The sequence below is a fragment of the Brachionichthys hirsutus genome, unplaced genomic scaffold, assembly GCF_040956055.1.
Source record: "Brachionichthys hirsutus isolate HB-005 unplaced genomic scaffold, CSIRO-AGI_Bhir_v1 contig_769, whole genome shotgun sequence".
In the NCBI taxonomy this organism is placed as follows: Eukaryota; Metazoa; Chordata; class Actinopteri; order Lophiiformes; family Brachionichthyidae; genus Brachionichthys; species Brachionichthys hirsutus.
This window is the reverse complement of record NW_027180320.1, coordinates 450,255-469,120: the sequence shown is the minus strand read 5'-3', so window position 1 is coordinate 469,120 and position 18,866 is coordinate 450,255. Positions and strand designations below refer to the sequence as shown.

Genomic DNA, 18,866 nt, shown 5'->3' with positions numbered 1-18,866 from the left:
AAAAAAAAGAATCTAGGGAGGAATAAAGGAGTAGAAGTCAACAAAAAATAAAGATGAGTGTGAGATGAGGATTAATAAAAAAAAAAAAAAGAAGAGGAAATCAGCACATGCAAAGAAATTGAGACTCTCCTGGGAGGAAATACAGCTCCAAGGACAATTTCAGCAATAATGGCAGGAATCCCTCTGAGAAAAGCGAGTTGTTCTCAGTGTGAGTTGATTGATGCTGCTAATTGCTGATTTTTTACGTGTGCTGCTTCTGCATTTCCATACAGAGCAGCTGACAAGATCCAAAGCTAGCAGGAAGGAAACAAGCACTGAGGCCAGTAATTACTAAAATAGGCAATTCTTGTGGGGAGGGGGCAGCACAGCAGCAGGTGAGCAGATCACTCTTTCTAGCAATCACAGCAGGGTTTCCAGTCTGCTTTCAAAAAAACTCAGGATCTGTGTTCTTTTGGTGAGTTATGTTTTAAAGCTTCATTGGGTTCTTACTAGCCAAAGACCTGTTTAGGCAAATTTTTATTTATTTTTTAAATCATGTTACACATTTTCTTTTCTTCGTGAATTTTAGGACTGATCTGGAATTATTTGAACATTTTTATTTCCTTAATACAGCTCTTTATTTCTCTGTTATTTCCTGTTTAATAATATAGTTGCTTTGAACAGGAATCACTGTCTCTTTTGCTTGTATGTTAACTGAAATCTTAATCTGGCAAAGAAAAAATGTGCCTTTATTGCCACCAGTCATTTGGTCATTTATAGCCAAAAGCCATATATATATATAGCCAGCTTCTCGACTGCACAGTAACATATTTTAAAGCAAAGGGCCCCCAGAGCATGCAGAGAGGGCATAGGGTGAAGGCGCCGCCATGATCGGTGAACCTGGAGCAAGGGCACCTCGGCTTAGATGTAGAGATTAAGTCATGGCATGCATGAGTGAAACACAAGAGTTATAATTACTGTATCTTTATTTTCTGTCCTGTGTTGGATAATATTCATGTCAACAACTTTCAAGTTGACTACATGCTGTATCTCCTCCCTGACAAGGGTTGAAGCCATCATGTCAGTCAACTGTAGAAGCTTGAATGATGTAAAGACGGTCATCCAGTCTACTGAGGGCTTTAAGCCAGACCAGATTGTCGAGTTTTATGACAGCTGGGCCCCAACATACGAACAGGTCAGTACAAAGAAACTCTGGAAGAAACAGCCGTTCATTCAACTTATTAGGGGTTGTATTGTCGTGATAACGGCATAAAAAATGTTGCCATGACTTTGAGATGTTTTTTGACAGGATATTAAGCTGATAGGCTACAATCTACAACCTCTGCTGGTGGAATGCCTACATGCAAACTTCTCTGGGAATCGTGAGGAGGCTCAGGTTCTAGACGTTGCCTGTGGGACTGGATCTGTTGCTAAACTGGTAAGAAAACTACTTTTAAACATTCAATACTGCTTTTTTTCACAACTACTTAAAATGACATTTGGCATGAAACAATTCTAGAGCAATTTTGGAAAAATAAAAAATGTTGCAATGGCAAATCCACCCCTTATCTTTGCCAGTCATTCATTTATTCTACATGTTACAGTTCAGAACTGAACTCTTGGATGAGAGGTGAAATGTCTTCAAGCAAACTTCAAGAAGTCCAGTCAATTCTTCGTTTTTGCTCATCGTGGTTATTTTACCATGGAACACTGAGCTGTTCCTGTTTGGATTACCAGAACGTGTCCCTGCTGTTTCACATAGTCACCATTAATGCTGCTCATTTTCCTGTCTGTGTGCAGATGGTGGAATTGGGCTTCAAGAACTTTGTGGGCGTTGACTGCAGTAAAGGCATGCTCGAGCAAGCGGCCAAGTCGGGCCTCTATCAGGACCTCAAACTCGCCTTACTGGGAACCCAACCTTTGCCTGCAGAGACTGGTTTGTGAATTATAAGAATTCCTATGAATATAAGTGCATACTATTTCAAGACTACCACCCTAACATTGCAATTATCGATAGTCCTGCAGTAGACCATTGCCTTCCATCTTTCCCTTCAAGTGAGAGAGGATTTCCTCAGAATGAGTTTGTTCTTTCTTTAGAACCAACCCAGCGCATCCACATTCTTTTCAGAGCCATGGTTCTTTAATAGACCACCAAAATCAGTCTGTATTATTATGTCCGTATTTTAGTAATACATTTTGACTTTCTCCTCAATATCTTCTTTAATCATCCATCCATCCATTTTCTTAACTGCTTTAGCCGTAACCGGGTTACGGGCAGTGCTGGAGCCTATCCCACCATTCCACGGGCGAGAAGCACGGTACATCCTGGACAAGCCGCCAGTTTTAGTAATGTGATCATAATACTATTATGCCAGCAAGACATCACACCAGTTTTAAACTATGGAATATAAACTACAAATTCAAAACTGATGAAAGATGTGAGTTCCAGAAGTCCACAAAATTGCAGCAAAGCAGTGACGTGACATTAACAAGTGCATCAACAACATCAATCTGCTGGAAGCTGCTTTATTTTTCTGGTGCTCGTCAGCTCAATCTGTTGTTAATTTACTTCAGGCTGATTTCATTTTATAGTTAAACGTTCCTCCTCCTGGTTTCAGGTACATTTGATGTGGTGATTCTTGCCGGTGGTTTAGGTGAGGGATATGTGCCAGTGAGCGTCCTACATGAGCTCTGTAATGCTGCAAAACCAGGTAACCAACACCAGTCACATCTATTTATTTAGGAACAACCCTTTAGTGAACAAATCTTTAGTGTAAACTCTCTATGAACCCTCTCTCTGTGTCTCAACGAATGTCCAGCGAAACAGATTGTGTTAATTAGCTGATCAGCTCATATCAGTTTGTGTGTGTTGATATGCAGGAGGTTTGATTGGCTTGTCAAGAGGGGCTCATACAATCTCAGAGACATACACAAAGGATTTGGAGAGAGCACTGGAGCTGATGGAGGAAGAGGGACTGTGGAGTCTGGTGGTGACCAAGGAGGTGGACAGATACATCCAAAACCCCTTCGTGGATGCCAAGAAGGAGGAGGAGCTATACGTCAGGGGGACTTCATCTCTGTTCAAGAAATCTAATCAGTGAGATCAAATATTGATCATAGCTACAGAAGTAATGGCATCGATTGGCAGACCATAAAGAATGCTGCTGAACCTTTTATGCTAGTAGAGCACTTGTCTCTATATGAACACAATAATTGATTTTAAGCAATTACAAATTCTCTAATCGTATTTGTGGTAATATTACTGTATTTAAAGTATTGTACTTTGGAAGAGATCAAGCGAGAAAGAGAAACAGATATTGGGCATATATGGACAGAGAGAGAGCGAGAGCACCATTTTTATGTATTTTCTTTGAACTCTCCCACCAGCACCTTGGATTGCAGTCCTCAGCAATCCTTAGGGTGTGTTCTTTTAACACTGTTCTTCAGTCAAGAAGTTGGTGGACGTGCACATTTGGCTCCGTGCGGAGATAATCCACAATCCGATCCAGAGGTTCTTTAAACCAAAATAACCTTGCCTGCACAACAATACAGTAATGGAATTGTTGTTTACAGCTACATGAAAACTACATGAAAACTAACATCACATTCAACCATAAACAATGCAAAAATAACGAAAAGTGCTTCGTAAAATTGCTGTAAGGTAAAGTTAGAAACGGTGGATCACCCTTCCTCTTTTCAAAATAAAAGTTTTTCAAAATAATAGGGTGCCCTTATTGACCAAATAAAATTCGAGAAATAAGGCTGTTTTCTCTACCAAGTTACATTTAGCTTTATAATATGCTTCAATATCAGCTATAAATATACTTACAATGTCCTGCTATGATGATGAAACAGCAGAGTAGGCATCCACATAGAAAACAACAACATCAGAGATATATGGGCTCCCTCTGAGGCACGTTAACACAGTAAGAGAAAGAGAGAGAGGAAGCTACAGCAAGGAGAATATTCATCTCTTCTGGTAGCAGAGAGAGAAAAGAAATGCTGCAGATGTAATTAGTTTAATTCCTATCATGGGATTATGATTCCTTTTTAATCTACAGAATTATTTTGCTGCAGAGATTCAAGGCATGAGAACCTGATTTGCAGATTAATCTCAAGCTGCTTGGGTCACTTTCAGGTGAAGTGAATTACCGAACGTAAGGCAGTTCAAATGTTTTTTTTTTAATTCAACAGTTAATATTCTACTCAATACAAACTAATGAAACACAGACACACCACTTTATATAACATTACATAATTAAAATGCATCCCAAGTGTGCAATATGTTTCACAGCAGAAGGAGAAAATAATGGTTAATTTTCCATCCATCCATCTATCCTTGCCAGACGGGGCGTCTAAGACAATAATCCTACTTCTTACTGGTTTAACTATCTCAGTAAACAAATGTCTTATGTCAAGTTTCTGATCATTAGAAAGATTTCTATGTGGTACCATGTTTAATTAGCAAATTAGTTTCCCATTTTTGCAAAACATACCACAGAAAAGGGTGAACTGTACAGTGTGAAGACTTTGATAGTCTTCAAGCTCTTTGTCAGATCCTAGATGTGTAGCAAGACATGTCCTCCAGGCTTCAATCTAGCTTTCAAATGTGGTCACTTCTGGCTCCATTAAATCAAGATGTCGAAGGCCCTAATGGCAAACGTAGGACTATACATTTCTAGAACACAAACAAATCTATAAAATCCTAGCGAGTTTACATTTAAGCTGCCCAAGGTTCTCTTTCCTGTTGGACAAGCCAGAAAAACTCTCATAGAAATGTGGCCAACTGGCATTTTAATGAGATTCCCAAACCACTGAGCTTTATCAAAATGTTCTGGGAAATGCCCAAATTATTGCTGGTGCTGCACAAATCCACCTGTCAGGTTCACACAGGAAGATCCTGATCCTTTGTAGTAGGTAAAAGGTGTAGCTGGAAAGTTTCCAGTGAAAATGTGGGTGAAATATTGACAATATAAATGGGGACATAAAATAAAGTCAGTGGAAACTCTGGAATCAAATTAGTGGAGCACAATCTGAACCCCACAAAATTAAGATAACTTTGTTTGGCAACAGAAATCAATTACTGGATGATTAAATTGAATATTGGTATGTGTTATGCTAACTAAATAATTACTATTAACTAAATGGATGATTGATGTAAATTAAGAGTTGGTGATATTTTCATTGAATAATTACTCTGAATAATGAATGTATTTATTTTCTGAAAAGTAGTATTGAAGATAATTTAATGCTGTCTTATCACATTTCTTTCATGTTATTCAATACTTAGTACATAGATGTAGAAGTCCAACAGTACTTGTTAGAGCTATTGCTTAGGGTTTAAAGTTCCCTTTATGTTTGACATTTGAGATTAGATTGGAATCTGCAAGAGAGTTAAAAGGATCAGCATTTTTTATTTACATAAAAGACTAAATAACATAATTACTGGGAGCCATTGGTAGGTCTGCCAAATGTCCGAGGAGATATTATTGTTCAGAAGAGATTAGATAAAGACGGAAGGTACACAACAATGACAGGACAACAAGACTCGCCTTTAATGCAATGCCTGACTGTTAAACTGTATGAACCATGATGCAATATGAACACAATAAATCGTATTTGGAAAGGTTTAGGTGTAGCCATGCAGGAGTGAAGAATTCCGCACACACTAATTCCATGACGGTTCCCTCTCATCTGCATTACCTTCATCTGAAATGTCCTCTCTGTTATCTTGAGCCTTCCACCTCCTCATCCTCCTGCAGGATATCCCCTTCTGGAGTACGGATACTAAAGAGGATGCAGCATTCTTCTATCACCTGAGGGGGAAACAGCTGCTGGATCTTCACCACCCTCAGAATGGTGCCTGCCAGCAGACTTGGCAAAGATGCATTAAACAATGCTGCTCACTGGGTATAATGTTTTTTTAAAACATGATTCAGCTTGACTTGCTTATTAAAATGCAGGTGAATTATTAACCAGTGCACAGTGTAGCAGGTATCATGAGGTTGCTGGTGTTTGCATGTTTTGAAAGAGAGTTATTCCCACCTACAAGATGAACGTCTGTCGTGATAGAACAGAAAGAAGCAAACTCTCTGGAGAGCTCAAGTCCTTTTATTTATTCTTTTTTTTTTTTTTTTTTATAAAGCAGCATCTTATGGTCTGGTGCTGTATTGACAACATAGACACCCTGCTGGAGCAAGAAGCATTGATATAGCATGTCTTCTCTTGTGCTGCCTGAGGGAGAATCCTAATTCGGTGACCAGGATGCCCCATGGCTAGATAGGCGACTGAATCTTGCCCCCTCTTATGCCCTCTGGCCTGAGAAACTGAATTTCACCCTGGACAATAGATGACCATCATTTCCTTCCCAGAGATGCCAACTGTGAGTTTTGGCATGGCATACCATGCAATATATCCACCATCATGCTCCCTGCAATGGGTGCAGCTCTATTCACAGAACAGCAAGGTCTCACTCTGAGAGTGGATCTAAAAATGAGAACTTACATCATGAAAATGCAAGTTTCACATTAGACTTAGTTCATATTTAACTGCATGGAACTATACAGAAGCACAGGAATTCGTAAAGCATTCATATTTTAATTAACTGTCCATGTCAGCCATGTTATTCTGACAGTAAATCAGTATATGCAATGCCAGAATACTTAACATGAGCCAAAAGGCTTCCCTCATACACAACGTCATTTATCACCTGATTCTTTCTAACTTTAACACTAAAACCTTCACGTAAAATGCCTCAAAACCTATGTTGCGCTTAATCACACTATTTCCACTTGAGGTGCATTTCTTTCGTCGTATGTCATTGTGATTGTAAATTCTACATCCACCTTCCCTCTATTTATAATTCAGTCTTTACCATCTCCTGAGGAAAATACAAACTCTTCAGCCTCCATATATTCTGCTGTCCGAACATCTGCCTGGAACGTGGGCCTCATTTCTATTCGTTCTATGTGTCTGTAGATTGGATTAAAAGCATGGAGGAGGTGGAGAATGTAGAGGAGCAAACTGTCCATGACTGTCCAACAGGCCTTTCATCAGGACATCCCAGAATCCAGAATTTGCGGTGACACAGTCATCCAATGAGACAACAAGCTGAGGCGTAGTAACTTTCGATAGCGTAACGTGTCATGTTTGGGTCTTTTTGTGAAAGACAGTGTGTCTTTATGTGTGTAGCTAACAGCATATATTTGTACCTAGTCCCTGCATGTGATTTGCTTCTTGTTGAGACTTTGAAGATTTTGCATAATCTCCTGCATAGGGCTTCTTTAAAATAGCAAAACAGCCTTTGGGTCTGTTTAGTTCTGAATAAAGGATTGAACACACACACACACAGAGACAAATGAGCACAAGACAATTACAGGCAGTAACATCAATAATTTTGTCATTTTCTTTTTGCAGAGTTTCTAGAGAAGATAAATCATCGACGAAAACTTATTCATATCAACATCCTCTGCATTGTCTCACTATTGAATTATCACAAACATGTGTAATAATGCGTTGCATTGCATCCACCACCAATGACCTATGGCTAAAGCATTTGCAGTGTTGTGATATGTTAATGAAGGCACTTTTATATTTGAGTCTGACTATTTTCTTATTGAAATACCTCGTGGGGTGACTGATTCCTTCAGTGTTTCTAGAGAGAAGCTGCAGCACTTCAGTGTGTAATCACACTTTTAGTCTCAGCATATTGTTTGGAGACTCCCCAAACCCGCAATGAAATCATGAAACTCTGCGGCTCTAAGTAAAACTGGTTCTGTGGCTTTCTCAGATGGCCTCATAGTTTTATAGAATAAACTGTGTGTTGTTCTTTTTGGTTGTGATGGCCTTTCTCTCTGTTTGTGTGATCTTTATTCTGTATTCTGTAAACACCTCTGCACTTCATTCTGACTCTTCCTCTGTGACTTTACATAATGGTTCCCCGCTATAGAATTCATGTGATTGTCACTTTTTCATTGCTCATTTCCTTACATAACTCTTCACTATTATTTGATCTCAGGCCAGCCTTGACCTGCTTCACCACTGGATATCAATTCTCTTTATTAGCGTTTTGTCCTGCAGCAGCAAATCCGTTTCCAAACATGGGGACCGATGGTTTGAAGGAAACGCTGAATGTGCTGGTGGCGAGAACAAATGTTAGTGAGTTTTTATTTTTATTAGGTGGATACCGGGGGTCATCCATCACATTGCAACACGGGAACGCTTAGCGTCACTGTAACTGCAAACAAAGAGAGAAAAAGTGAAATATTACTGCGTGCCAGATTTTTACCATAAGATTATTGACAGGAGCAGGAGTGTGTGTTTTTTTAATGAGCTAAAGGTGCGTGATACAATTCTGCAAATGCAAAGAGAAGTTGTTCAATTTCTAAAAGTAAATGTTGCCAATAACAGAATAACAAGCAACAACTCAATTTATTGAAATTATGTTTACTATTATCACACATAACAAAGTTTATCTATCATGGGATCCTATTTCCGAGTGAGGGTAGGATGGAGCGTGAGATTGACAGACGGATCGGTGCAGCAGTTGCAGCGTTACAGCCGTTGTATGGGTCCGTTCTGGTGAAGAATGAGTTGAGCCGAAAGTAATCCCAGAGGGAAATTATATCAATGTATATATATACTCAATGTAGTCAGAATTACTAAATTAACAGTATTTACATAATTAATGAAAACAGAATAGAGTAGTGCTGATTCAGTTATTTTCTAATCAAAATGTGTAACACGGAGCTATTGATGCACGTCTAATTGTGTTGAACCTGTTGATTGGATTTGGCTGTCACTCTGTTGGAAAAATGGCTCATCTGCACCAACACTGGGTTTAAAAATCTTATCACGTCTGTATCGTTGTCCACACTAAGCATCTCTCTTTCTCTTCATGTTGGTAAATCAGTGTCTGGATTGCAATCTGACTGCTGCTTATTCCTTATACATACATAGACATATTCCCACAGACAGTGCCCTACTTTGACATTTTTTTGCAGCAAAGAACCTCTCATGAACCTTCAGAGTGGATGTTTGTCATGCTTTTATTATCAGCCTCCAGTTTGCAGACACAGCATATATCATGATGTTTTGTGTGTCTAAGTTTCTGTTGCTATGCAATATGTGGCTGATTGTCCTCATGGCAGCCTCCAATTTCTGTGCGTGGCTTTAATTTACTGTGATGATCCCGTCTTTTTCTCTGGGTGCGTGGTCACTATTCTGTAAGACCTCGCACCTTGTTGTCTTTGTGAATCTATTGCTCAATCATCTCGTCGGCTTTCCAACAAGCTCTCCCCTTGACTCCATCTTTCATGATTTTATACCGGGACCTTGCCTCTATTCCCAGATGTATTGCTCTTTCAGTACAGTTTTATGTTTTTTTTACATACCTGTCCTCCACTGTTATTTTCCCAGTTTATCATCTGTCGAACTTTAAGCTACATCACCGCCGCTGAATATTGTTTCTCTCTTTACATGCCAGGACCCTTTTTCCCCTGTTTCCTGCAGCGACAGGCCTGCTTTCAAAACACGGAGACCAAAGGTGTGAGCGAAACATTGATTGTTCTGGTGGTGGAGCAACAATTTTATGGATTTTCACTTGTATTCAGAGACGTGAATTCACCAGCGAGTTGGTGTTTTCATTAGGGGAGGACAAGAGGTCATCCTTCACGTTATAAACATTATAACCTCAGAAAATATAGCTACAGAAGCCCAGTGGAGCTGCACAACCGTTCAAGCCTAGAGGAACAGAAGGAAAATATATATGTGCTTTTTGGCTTAAAGGTAAATGGCTCCTGTTCAGTGCAGGTAAATGGGTTAAATATTAAACTTGCAACCCACATACTTGGCGCTAACACTAGGGCCAACAAGCATGATAGAATATACCCATTTTATATCTGATGGTTTATATCTTTTTATGCAAGTAAAACTTCAGTAGCAGATGCTGACTGTATCCATCATAAGGAGGATGGAAATACGACGCAAATGCAAGTAGAATTTTATGATAAATTGTCTGCCCTTTTATACTTTGTCTGCAATGCCGGGGGGCTTCTTCATCTTCCTCTTCTGCTTTGTTACACTTTCTCAAATTATTTCCCTCTTACTCATTTAATTTGTCTGACTTTATTTCAACATACTGGCTCATTAAGTGTTTCAAACACGGCAATGACCGTGATGAGAGTATAGGTAGGTGGATCAAAGGAGCAAGTGAGAAATGGTTGAGACAGTAATTCTAGTGATGAGGATTGTGTGTGTGTGTGTGTGTGTGTGTGTGCGTGTGTGTGCGTGTGTGTGAGGGATAAAACTCTTGTGTTCAAACGGAACACTGATTATCTTCTTAGCTCTTTCTTGTTTCTCCGTCTTGTCAGACTCTTTATTTATTAGTAAAAACATGTTTAGCTGACAAATAAATCATAAAGAATAATCATTTTGAAAAAAAAAGAAATGTGATTCATTTAACTCTTGTTACTTTAAGCAGATCAACATTAAATAATTCAAATAACAGTAGTATATGCTCAAACATTCATCCCAAAACAGCTCACTTATCATTATGGTATGAATATCTTTTGACAAAACTTTCTGATATCAGTGAGAAGTTTTTTTACTGAGAAAGAAAGACACAGAGAAAGACTCCAGACTCCAAATGCACGGTGAGAGGAATCAGGAGGATCGTGGTGGAACCCATAGAGACCCAGAGAACATGCAAAGTTCCCACTATTCAACAACAGTGAAGCAAAAAAAAATAAAAAAATCTCATTATTCATAAATGAATGGTAGATTTATCTTTGGATCTGAAGGCAGGGGCAACTTTCTGCCTACTGATGATTTTCAGGAAAAAAAAAACACATTATTAACAGCTCCAATGACGCACAGGAAAATAAATGTCTTCAATGGCGATATTGGTCACACATATCTCTCTGTATAGGGAGCAGGGAGCTCATGCCCCAGATTTTATGAGAGCAAGCAGCTGCTTATTGCCATGTATACAGTGTATACTGGGGCCAATATAGCCTTGAGGATTTTGTTCGGATTAATGACTTGAGCTTTGTGCACCGAACCAGAGTTTTTGAAGATGTTTTCAATGCAACATTTTTAATTCAATGCAAACGAGGCTTAAGGTCGGTGTGAGTCCTCAACCCTTAGACAGTGCTTTGACAAACTAGCTTTGTTTCTGATGCCCTTCCTGCCCTTCTTTCATCGCATGATACACCGTGCTCCTCTGTCGGCTGACCGGCTTTCATTCTTTATCGTGGCTTCTACGCTTCCAACCTTTGAGGGAACCTTCTGCACATACCATGGATGCAATGTCATTTGTATCTGTAAGCAGCAGTTCATATGCAAAATAAATTTGTATTTAGTTTGATCACTCCTGCCTTCTCCAGGTCAATGGAAGGCTAGAGTGTTTAATAGTCATTGCACATTGTGTTCAGATACAAAAAAGACAAAGCGGTAAATGGCCATATTGTAGTGAGTATAAAGAAGAAAATGCTGGGTGCTACGCCAAATCCCCATCTTCATGTTTGTGTAGCACAACATTTTACAATAAGAGCAGATGCTTCATGACATTATTATAGCTATCTGAACTAAATAAACCTCCTCAAGAACTGTTGTGAGTGTCTAAAATTGAACGCCTCCAAAGGACAGTTTAATATAACCAGAACTGATGTTTTGGAATAATGTTAAAAAGCACCTAAAACTGATATCAACGAAAATGATGTTCTATTTCTGAATGTCAGATCTGTTATCGGTGGGTTATCATTTGCCAGTTTTGATTCTGAGGCAAGAAGTCTTTGCAAAATTGACTTCTTTGTCAGACCAAAGCTGACATTTATTCACCCAGATTCATGTGATTCGGCGGTCAGATAGTTCACTAAGCAAAGCAATGCTATGCATCCATATTTAGGGTATTAGAGCACTGTTGTAGGGATGTCTGTGTATGTGGGCGTCTATTACTGTTCTGTTGTGTATTCGAAACAGCAGCGGGATAAACATCTTAATCCCTTATAATTATATTGGATCACACACATGCACACTCCGGTGGGACCCTTGTACACGTTCTGGTAATTACCTTGTCTGTCAAACAAACATGCGAGGAAGAAACTAACAAGGCAAAGATAAGGAAGAACGAGACAAGAGAGGAAGAGGCTGGAGTAAGGGCGATGCTACGGGGGGGAGTCTGTCGAAGCTGAATTGAGGGGAGGGTGAGGATGATACCAATGGAAAGGAGGAGTTCCGGTAAAGAATCGGAAAAGACTATCATACCTGTGTTGTTTACCAGGTGTTCTTGTCTTCGATGCCTTTGTCCCTGCTGTCAATGTTCCTTTGATTTGCTCGGCACCTGCAGCTGTTAATATTATCTCTCGCTTCACAACTTCATCTGAAAATCATCACAACCAATCCCTTGCTGCTCTGCACAATTGTCTTCTCTCAAACCCAATCATATTTAGAATTTCGTATTCTGATGTGCTTTTTCATGGCATGCAATTTCATTGATAATGAATGCACCATGCAGGATTTTTTGAAATAATTTTAGTCTTTTTTCATCAGATATTTGTCTGTCCTTTGATAGAGGAGAATATTTGGTCTGCAAAACTTGAGCCTTTTCTCTTATGGCAAAACTGTTTAAAGCCCCGTTCCTCTATTCTTCATTTTCATCGTGTGGCAACAACGAGCTGACAAACCCGACAATGTGTTGCTTTGTTAAATGACCGAATTCATAAAATACGTGCAATTTCAGGCACCCATCCCCCCAATCAGCCAGCTTCAATGAAAGGTGTTGACCAAATCATCGGGAGCAATTTGAGGTTAAGTTCTTGGCAATAGATTTGTTTCCAAATGGAGATTGAACGCATAATACAGACAAAACTCTCTGATGGTGGATGACTTGCTCCACTTCCTGAGCCCATAGAAGTGGATAAACCAAAAGCTATCACTGTAATACAAGTCACATTAGGCAAATAAAGATACAGATAAGGTGCAAACATCCAGACATTTCAAAACCTTGGCACCAGCTTTTCATAACAGCTGTCAAAGGGAGGTTCTGTTTTCCACTTTATATTAATTTGTTTTTGTGCTCTGCACATCCAGTTCAAAGGGATCCAGTGATAATTGGAAAGTCTCTTCTCATTGTGCGTCATATCAGATTACAACTCACCACAAACTGTGGCAGGCATCAGAAAATAGAGACTAGAGATGCTACACCGGCTGACGCAGCACCTGTCGTCAAGAAAAATGTTACCTGGAGAAATGTTGGACACTTGCACAAGCCAAAGAAAAGATCCCATTCGAAATAACTGGGGCAGAGCGAGGAAGTCAGCACAGTTACAGCATTTTGTGGCACTCCGATTTAGCATTTGTCTATGATGATATGATATCCCTTAGGAGCTCAAGCAGGCCTGCAGATTGTGGATGGCAGAACGCAGCGGCTGCCAGGTTTGGTGTTTACACAGAACGCACTGCTGGCACTGGAAGTAGTATTCATTTAGAATTAAAGTCAATTGAAAATAAACAGCATTAACAAAGAAATGTGGCATTGAAATGTGATCAAATCCTTAACGTTTGAATGAAAGGAGCTTAACTTTGAGCATCTACCTTTACATGATTAGGCTTTAATATTTTGTCTTTATGGAACGGCACCAACATGGCTGCGAGTTTACACACTTTACATACTTGCATACTGATGCAAAGGAAATTATGAATGAGACATTGAACAGTTTTCCCTTTTCCCTGGCGGGGTAAGACGTTTTAGGTACAATATTCCCTTCAAAAGACAAATCCAATATACCCCACGGCTCCTGAAAGGAGACAAAAATGCATATAAAGCTTCCGGCTCTCCTCAAAGATTGTGCGTTAATTCAGCAGGGTTTTATGTTACTTAAAAGATCTTACGTGGAATACATATTGTGATTTTAATCTGGTAAATCGATCTACCTTGTACCTCTTAACAGATGGTGAATGCCTTCAAACTCACCGACGCTGCTCTGCTGATGCATTTACACCTCGCGCCTCCTTTGCTTGCTTATCTCCTCTGTCTCCCCTTCTGACTGTCCATCATGCTTCTTTTGAATTTATTTCCTTTCTTGCCCTTAACTTCACAGTATTTGCATGTTTTCCCAACCACAGTTGCGTTGCAGACGTAACGCGAGGTTGACACTGATTGATTAACACAAAACGATAAATTGCAAAGGACCTCAATGAAGCTGGAAATCGATACGGGAGTGTGCCGATACAGCCGACGTGGAGCTTAACAGCGAGTGTTTTAAGTGCGAACATGATGGAATATCTTTGTTTCAGTTGCCAAACATTATCCGTGCCTGTGACTTCAGCCTGACTTCCAAATCTTCTCAAAAGAATCAAAACAACATCATCCAGGAGGTCACCAAAATGCACAGTCTAGTCTTGAAGTGTGTATATTATATGCATGTGAAGATATTTGATATTTGAGCTCTTTAAACTGTCATAATCTTGAATGTCTTGAAAGATCCACTCTATTTCTGTTTATTCTGACCTCCTGAAAAGGTCGCCTTTCGGAAATACCTAATACTGTACAATGGTTACATGTAATATGAACCACTGAACAGTGCATAAAGTACTTAAAATGAGCTCAATCGACAGTACAGCTGTAAAATAAAGACTTTTCAAGAAATACTTACATTTACTTAAGCTTTTGAATACAGAACCATTACTGTTATGGACTATTTTGACATTATGGTCCGTTTAGCCCGGAAAAGGAGATGAATACTTTGTCCACCTCTGGGCAATGCTAATCCTGAAGCTATTGAGATGGAGAATGAGCTGATTACAGCGGTAATAACTTCCTTGAGGCGGAGGATTCTACCTATAGAATCGTAAACTACTGTGGTGCTCTGGTGTCTCTGAAGCCTTCGAGCCGTGGCTCTATTACATAACCCAGCTGCCCTGGATCATATTTCTTCATCTCGCTGTTACCTGAAGAAGCACTCCCCCACTGGATAGACCCTTGCATTTTATAACACAGTGCTATTTTGCGTCTGAACGACCCCCCGCTAACACTGTAGCTACTCCGCCTGCAGCTGGCAGCTTCTGCAGACGGAGATAAAAGAAAACACAAATGCATGCAGGAATGAGAGAATTAGTGCAAGTTTGTCCACACAAACACACAATTGCATTCACACACAATCTTTTTTGCACTGCACGTTGTTGGTGATGACCTGCCATTGAAAAGCATTTCAAACAGATTCTCTCTCTCTCTCTCTTTTATCGAGCAAGTTGATAGAGGCATTTTACTGGATGGACTTTACTCGACTCTAGAAAATTTAACGTTTTTGAATCAAGACCTATTAAATGTTACTGTAAAACCACACAAAACACAATCCTACATAGGACACGTCCAAACATACTATTGAGTCTGCACAATCACAGTGTTCATTGCTTCAGTCAATAAATCGTTGGGAAATCCTTCAAAACCAACAGAAGGGAGCAGCATTGTACATTCTTTATTTGTAAGGCTCTTCTGAAAAAAAATAAAATATATATATATATATACTGCTGTCGGTTTGTTTTCATTCATTCATTTTCCCATCCTTTTTATGCACCTTGCGGGTCACGACTCACGGGCGGTGCTAGAGCCTATCCCAGCTGACTTATGGGCGAGAGGCGGGGTACACGGAAGTGTCACCAGCGCATCTAATCAAATAAATTAATCTTGTGATGAAAAGAAAATTGAGTGCATGCCCATTCAGCTCTTGTGTCTGTAAATATGGAGTAAAAAAAAATGAGTTTCCTAATAAAGCTGGTCTTGACTCCACCTGCATTACCAAATTATCAATATATCCTCGTTGGCAAGTATGTCATACATCTCACACCGAAAGCAAAAATACACCATCCTTCCATACATGTATGTTCGAGAACACAAATTTGCAACATGTTTACAACAACAAATAAAGGAAATCCTATGATCTTATGTGAGTTTTGATGCATTTGTGAAATGGATCTTCAATTATTTTTGAGGTGCGATGGTGGCACTCTTACTTCAAACAACTGTTTTACCAGAAGAAGAAAATAGAACAAAGATACATGAATGCATTGTTTGTTGAAAGCACAGAACAGTACGGAAACAGATGATAGATGGCGATGGCAGCCATCATCACATGGTGAAACAACAGCAGAGCGGTCAATCAGACTGGAATCATGCTCTGCAGCTGTCAGGGAAAATGTCGAGGAGCTATAAGACAGCATTGATCTATGGAAGACCATGTGTTTGTGCATCGGCGGCAAGTGATGCAGTGCGTGTACTGGAGCCTAATTTGCATAAGTAGTATTAGAATAAGCCATCCCACCCCCCACTCAAAATGCCATTAAATCATTAAAACACCATCTATACGTAAATCCATTATAATGCAAGGGAAAACACAAGTTGTTCGCATCCAGTCATCAATTTCAATCAAAGCAGCACCTGCTGCACGTTCTGCACGCATCCTCTTTGCGGCTGCTAATGTTATTGTTAGTCCTCACACATTGTTTTGTCTTATTATTTAAGCTCAATAGTTTGTCTGAATTTACTTTTGGCATTTGGACAAAGATAAGAAGACTGACTGAGCTACAGCTGCAGCAGATTTCTCCCATCAGTACCAGGATGAAGGAGATGATAGAGATGATACCTCAGATCAGGCGACAACACCATACGTCATGGTTGATAAGTTCCTGTTCCATCATATGTATCTGGCTCAAAGACAATATTTCTGTTTGGCTGAAAAATATTACATAATTAAACTAACAATGGTGTTACCATGGACGGTGACAAACAGAAATGTAACATTGTCCTGAGTATAATTTGCATTATAAAAGCCTCATCATCTGACACCAGGAGTTTGGGACCAGTGTAATCTTGATTCTTCCCACCCAACCCCAAAAGCTGGAGAAGAAGTCTGCTCTGGGACCCGGGTTTGGCACCAGGGTTATGTCCAGACTGTCTGTTAATGTGCACAGTTTACATATCCAGCCTTACACCCGCTGAGCTGTTGGCAAACTCATCAGGGCCCTCCTGATAATTCTGGTCATGTTAGATATTTAAAAGCGGGACAATTACGTCAGCACTTTCCAGGTGGATTTTATTTCTCTTTTCTTTTTACCCAGCGAAATGGTATTTAGCAGTTTAACTGGCCGTCTCCCATGTCCTGGAATCAAATTTCTCCTTCTGCTCTTTTTAAATGTTTAAATTTTAAATTCTGACCTTTAAGGGGAAATTAATAACGAGAAGGTGTGAAAAGAATATTCAGGACATGGCTGTCATGGTGGTGAATGGGAAGGAGTGGATTAATGTGTTGCAAAAAAAAAATGCATGAATTGAAAACCTTTCAGGTGGTGTAATTGTCCCTGATTTATTATTATGCCATATTCTAATACAATTGATCCAGGCTTTTAAATAGCCCCTGCATAATACATATCAGTTTAGCAACAGTCAGCGAATTAAAATAAAACGAGCAAATATCAGGCCACAGTAGTCTGAAGAATGGCATCGTGTTCATTAGTCTGGAATATAAAGGCATTCCATGTGAAGAATATGCTTCACATTAAATAAAACAGAAAGCAGAACCTTTCTCTGTATTTTATTTTATTTCCTCTGGTAATTAAAGTCATTGCCAATAAAAAAAAAAGAATTCATACAAATCTGCGTGGGCAAAGCTTCCCGCATTGAAAAAAGGCATTGATTAAGGGAACAAAAAGCATAAACAAAAAGGGTTTATTCTTGACCTGTTTAGAAGAACCAGAAAAGTGCTTTCTATCTATTCAAAGTTACTTCAGTAGAACACAGCTGAAACTTTCATGTTCTCTGTGGTCACAAGGTTGGCAAATAAAGCAACTAACGATTGTTCAGATCACCATGGGGTGTGATGTTGCTGTTGCACATGAGTAATTGAGATGCGACCAAATTCCTTGATCCTTGAATCAAAGTGAACATTTGTCTCAAATTTAAGATATTCCCTGAAATGCCGTTGTCCACTTTTCAATCATAAATAGTGTAGGGTTTTACCAAACCCTCTTCCGGTTCTTTGTTCTCCTTCGTGGGCGCGTAGTCAATAAGGAGGACGTGGGTAAAGATTAAAATATTTATATAACAAACAGATCAGTACAAATTGGTTTAGATTATCAGCGCTGAGGTTCGATCATGTTCCTTGTGTGCGTCTCAAGTCCGAACAAAGGGCCGCCCTCTGTTTCCGTGTGTACATATCCATGGGCCCATCCCCTGAGCGGGTGGGGCCCGCCCCAGCCAATCTTACCCCCTGTTATTCAGCGTCATTATGTGTCGTCACCAATGAGACGTTCAAGTGTTATCAGTGATAATAATACTGTTGTGATGTCGGCGTGGAATCACGTCGTGGAATCCCATCTAATACGGGAGTTCCCTACAATAGTGACATGCTGAAGTGTGATTCTGTTGATTTCATTAACTATATATCTAGCATGTACTATTAGATCTTATTATCTTGTTAAGAAGAGTTTATTATACTAAGTTGTTGCTTGAGAAAGTATTTAGGATCAGGCCATTAAGAACTTGGCTGGGATGGGGATTGGAATGAAGAAGCAAATCTTGTTAATTCCCTGATGGCATCTTCTTACACAACACTTCTCACACTTTTTTTTAAAATTTACAACTTATAGAAACAATTCAAAAAAAATTAAGAACATCATTTTCTTTTCTATTTTTTATGGAGGGGTTATATAAGGTATATTTACATAGCGCTGTGTCTTTATGGTCTCCTCTACCTCCCAGATTTCACCTCCCATCCTCTCCGTCTACAGTGGAGAATAACCTGAAGCTGGGGCCACTTAGCTAATCCACATGGAGCTTTCAGAGCCCCGACAGCGCCTAACGGCGCGCCGGAGGGCCCATATATGCAGCAATC

General features: G+C 39.6%; 1 protein-coding gene across 1 annotated transcript; it reads left to right on the top strand.

Moving 5' to 3' along the window:
- Nucleotides 1–1,057: 1,057 nt before the first annotated feature.
- On the top strand, nucleotides 1,058–3,080 carry LOC137912667 (methyltransferase-like protein 27). Its single transcript, XM_068756808.1, has 5 exons — nucleotides 1,058–1,174; nucleotides 1,289–1,417; nucleotides 1,780–1,915; nucleotides 2,598–2,690; nucleotides 2,860–3,080. The coding sequence occupies exons 1-5, from the start codon at nucleotides 1,058–1,060 to the stop codon at nucleotides 3,078–3,080; spliced, it is 696 nt and encodes a 231-aa protein (XP_068612909.1).
- Nucleotides 3,081–18,866: the final 15,786 nt, after the last annotated feature.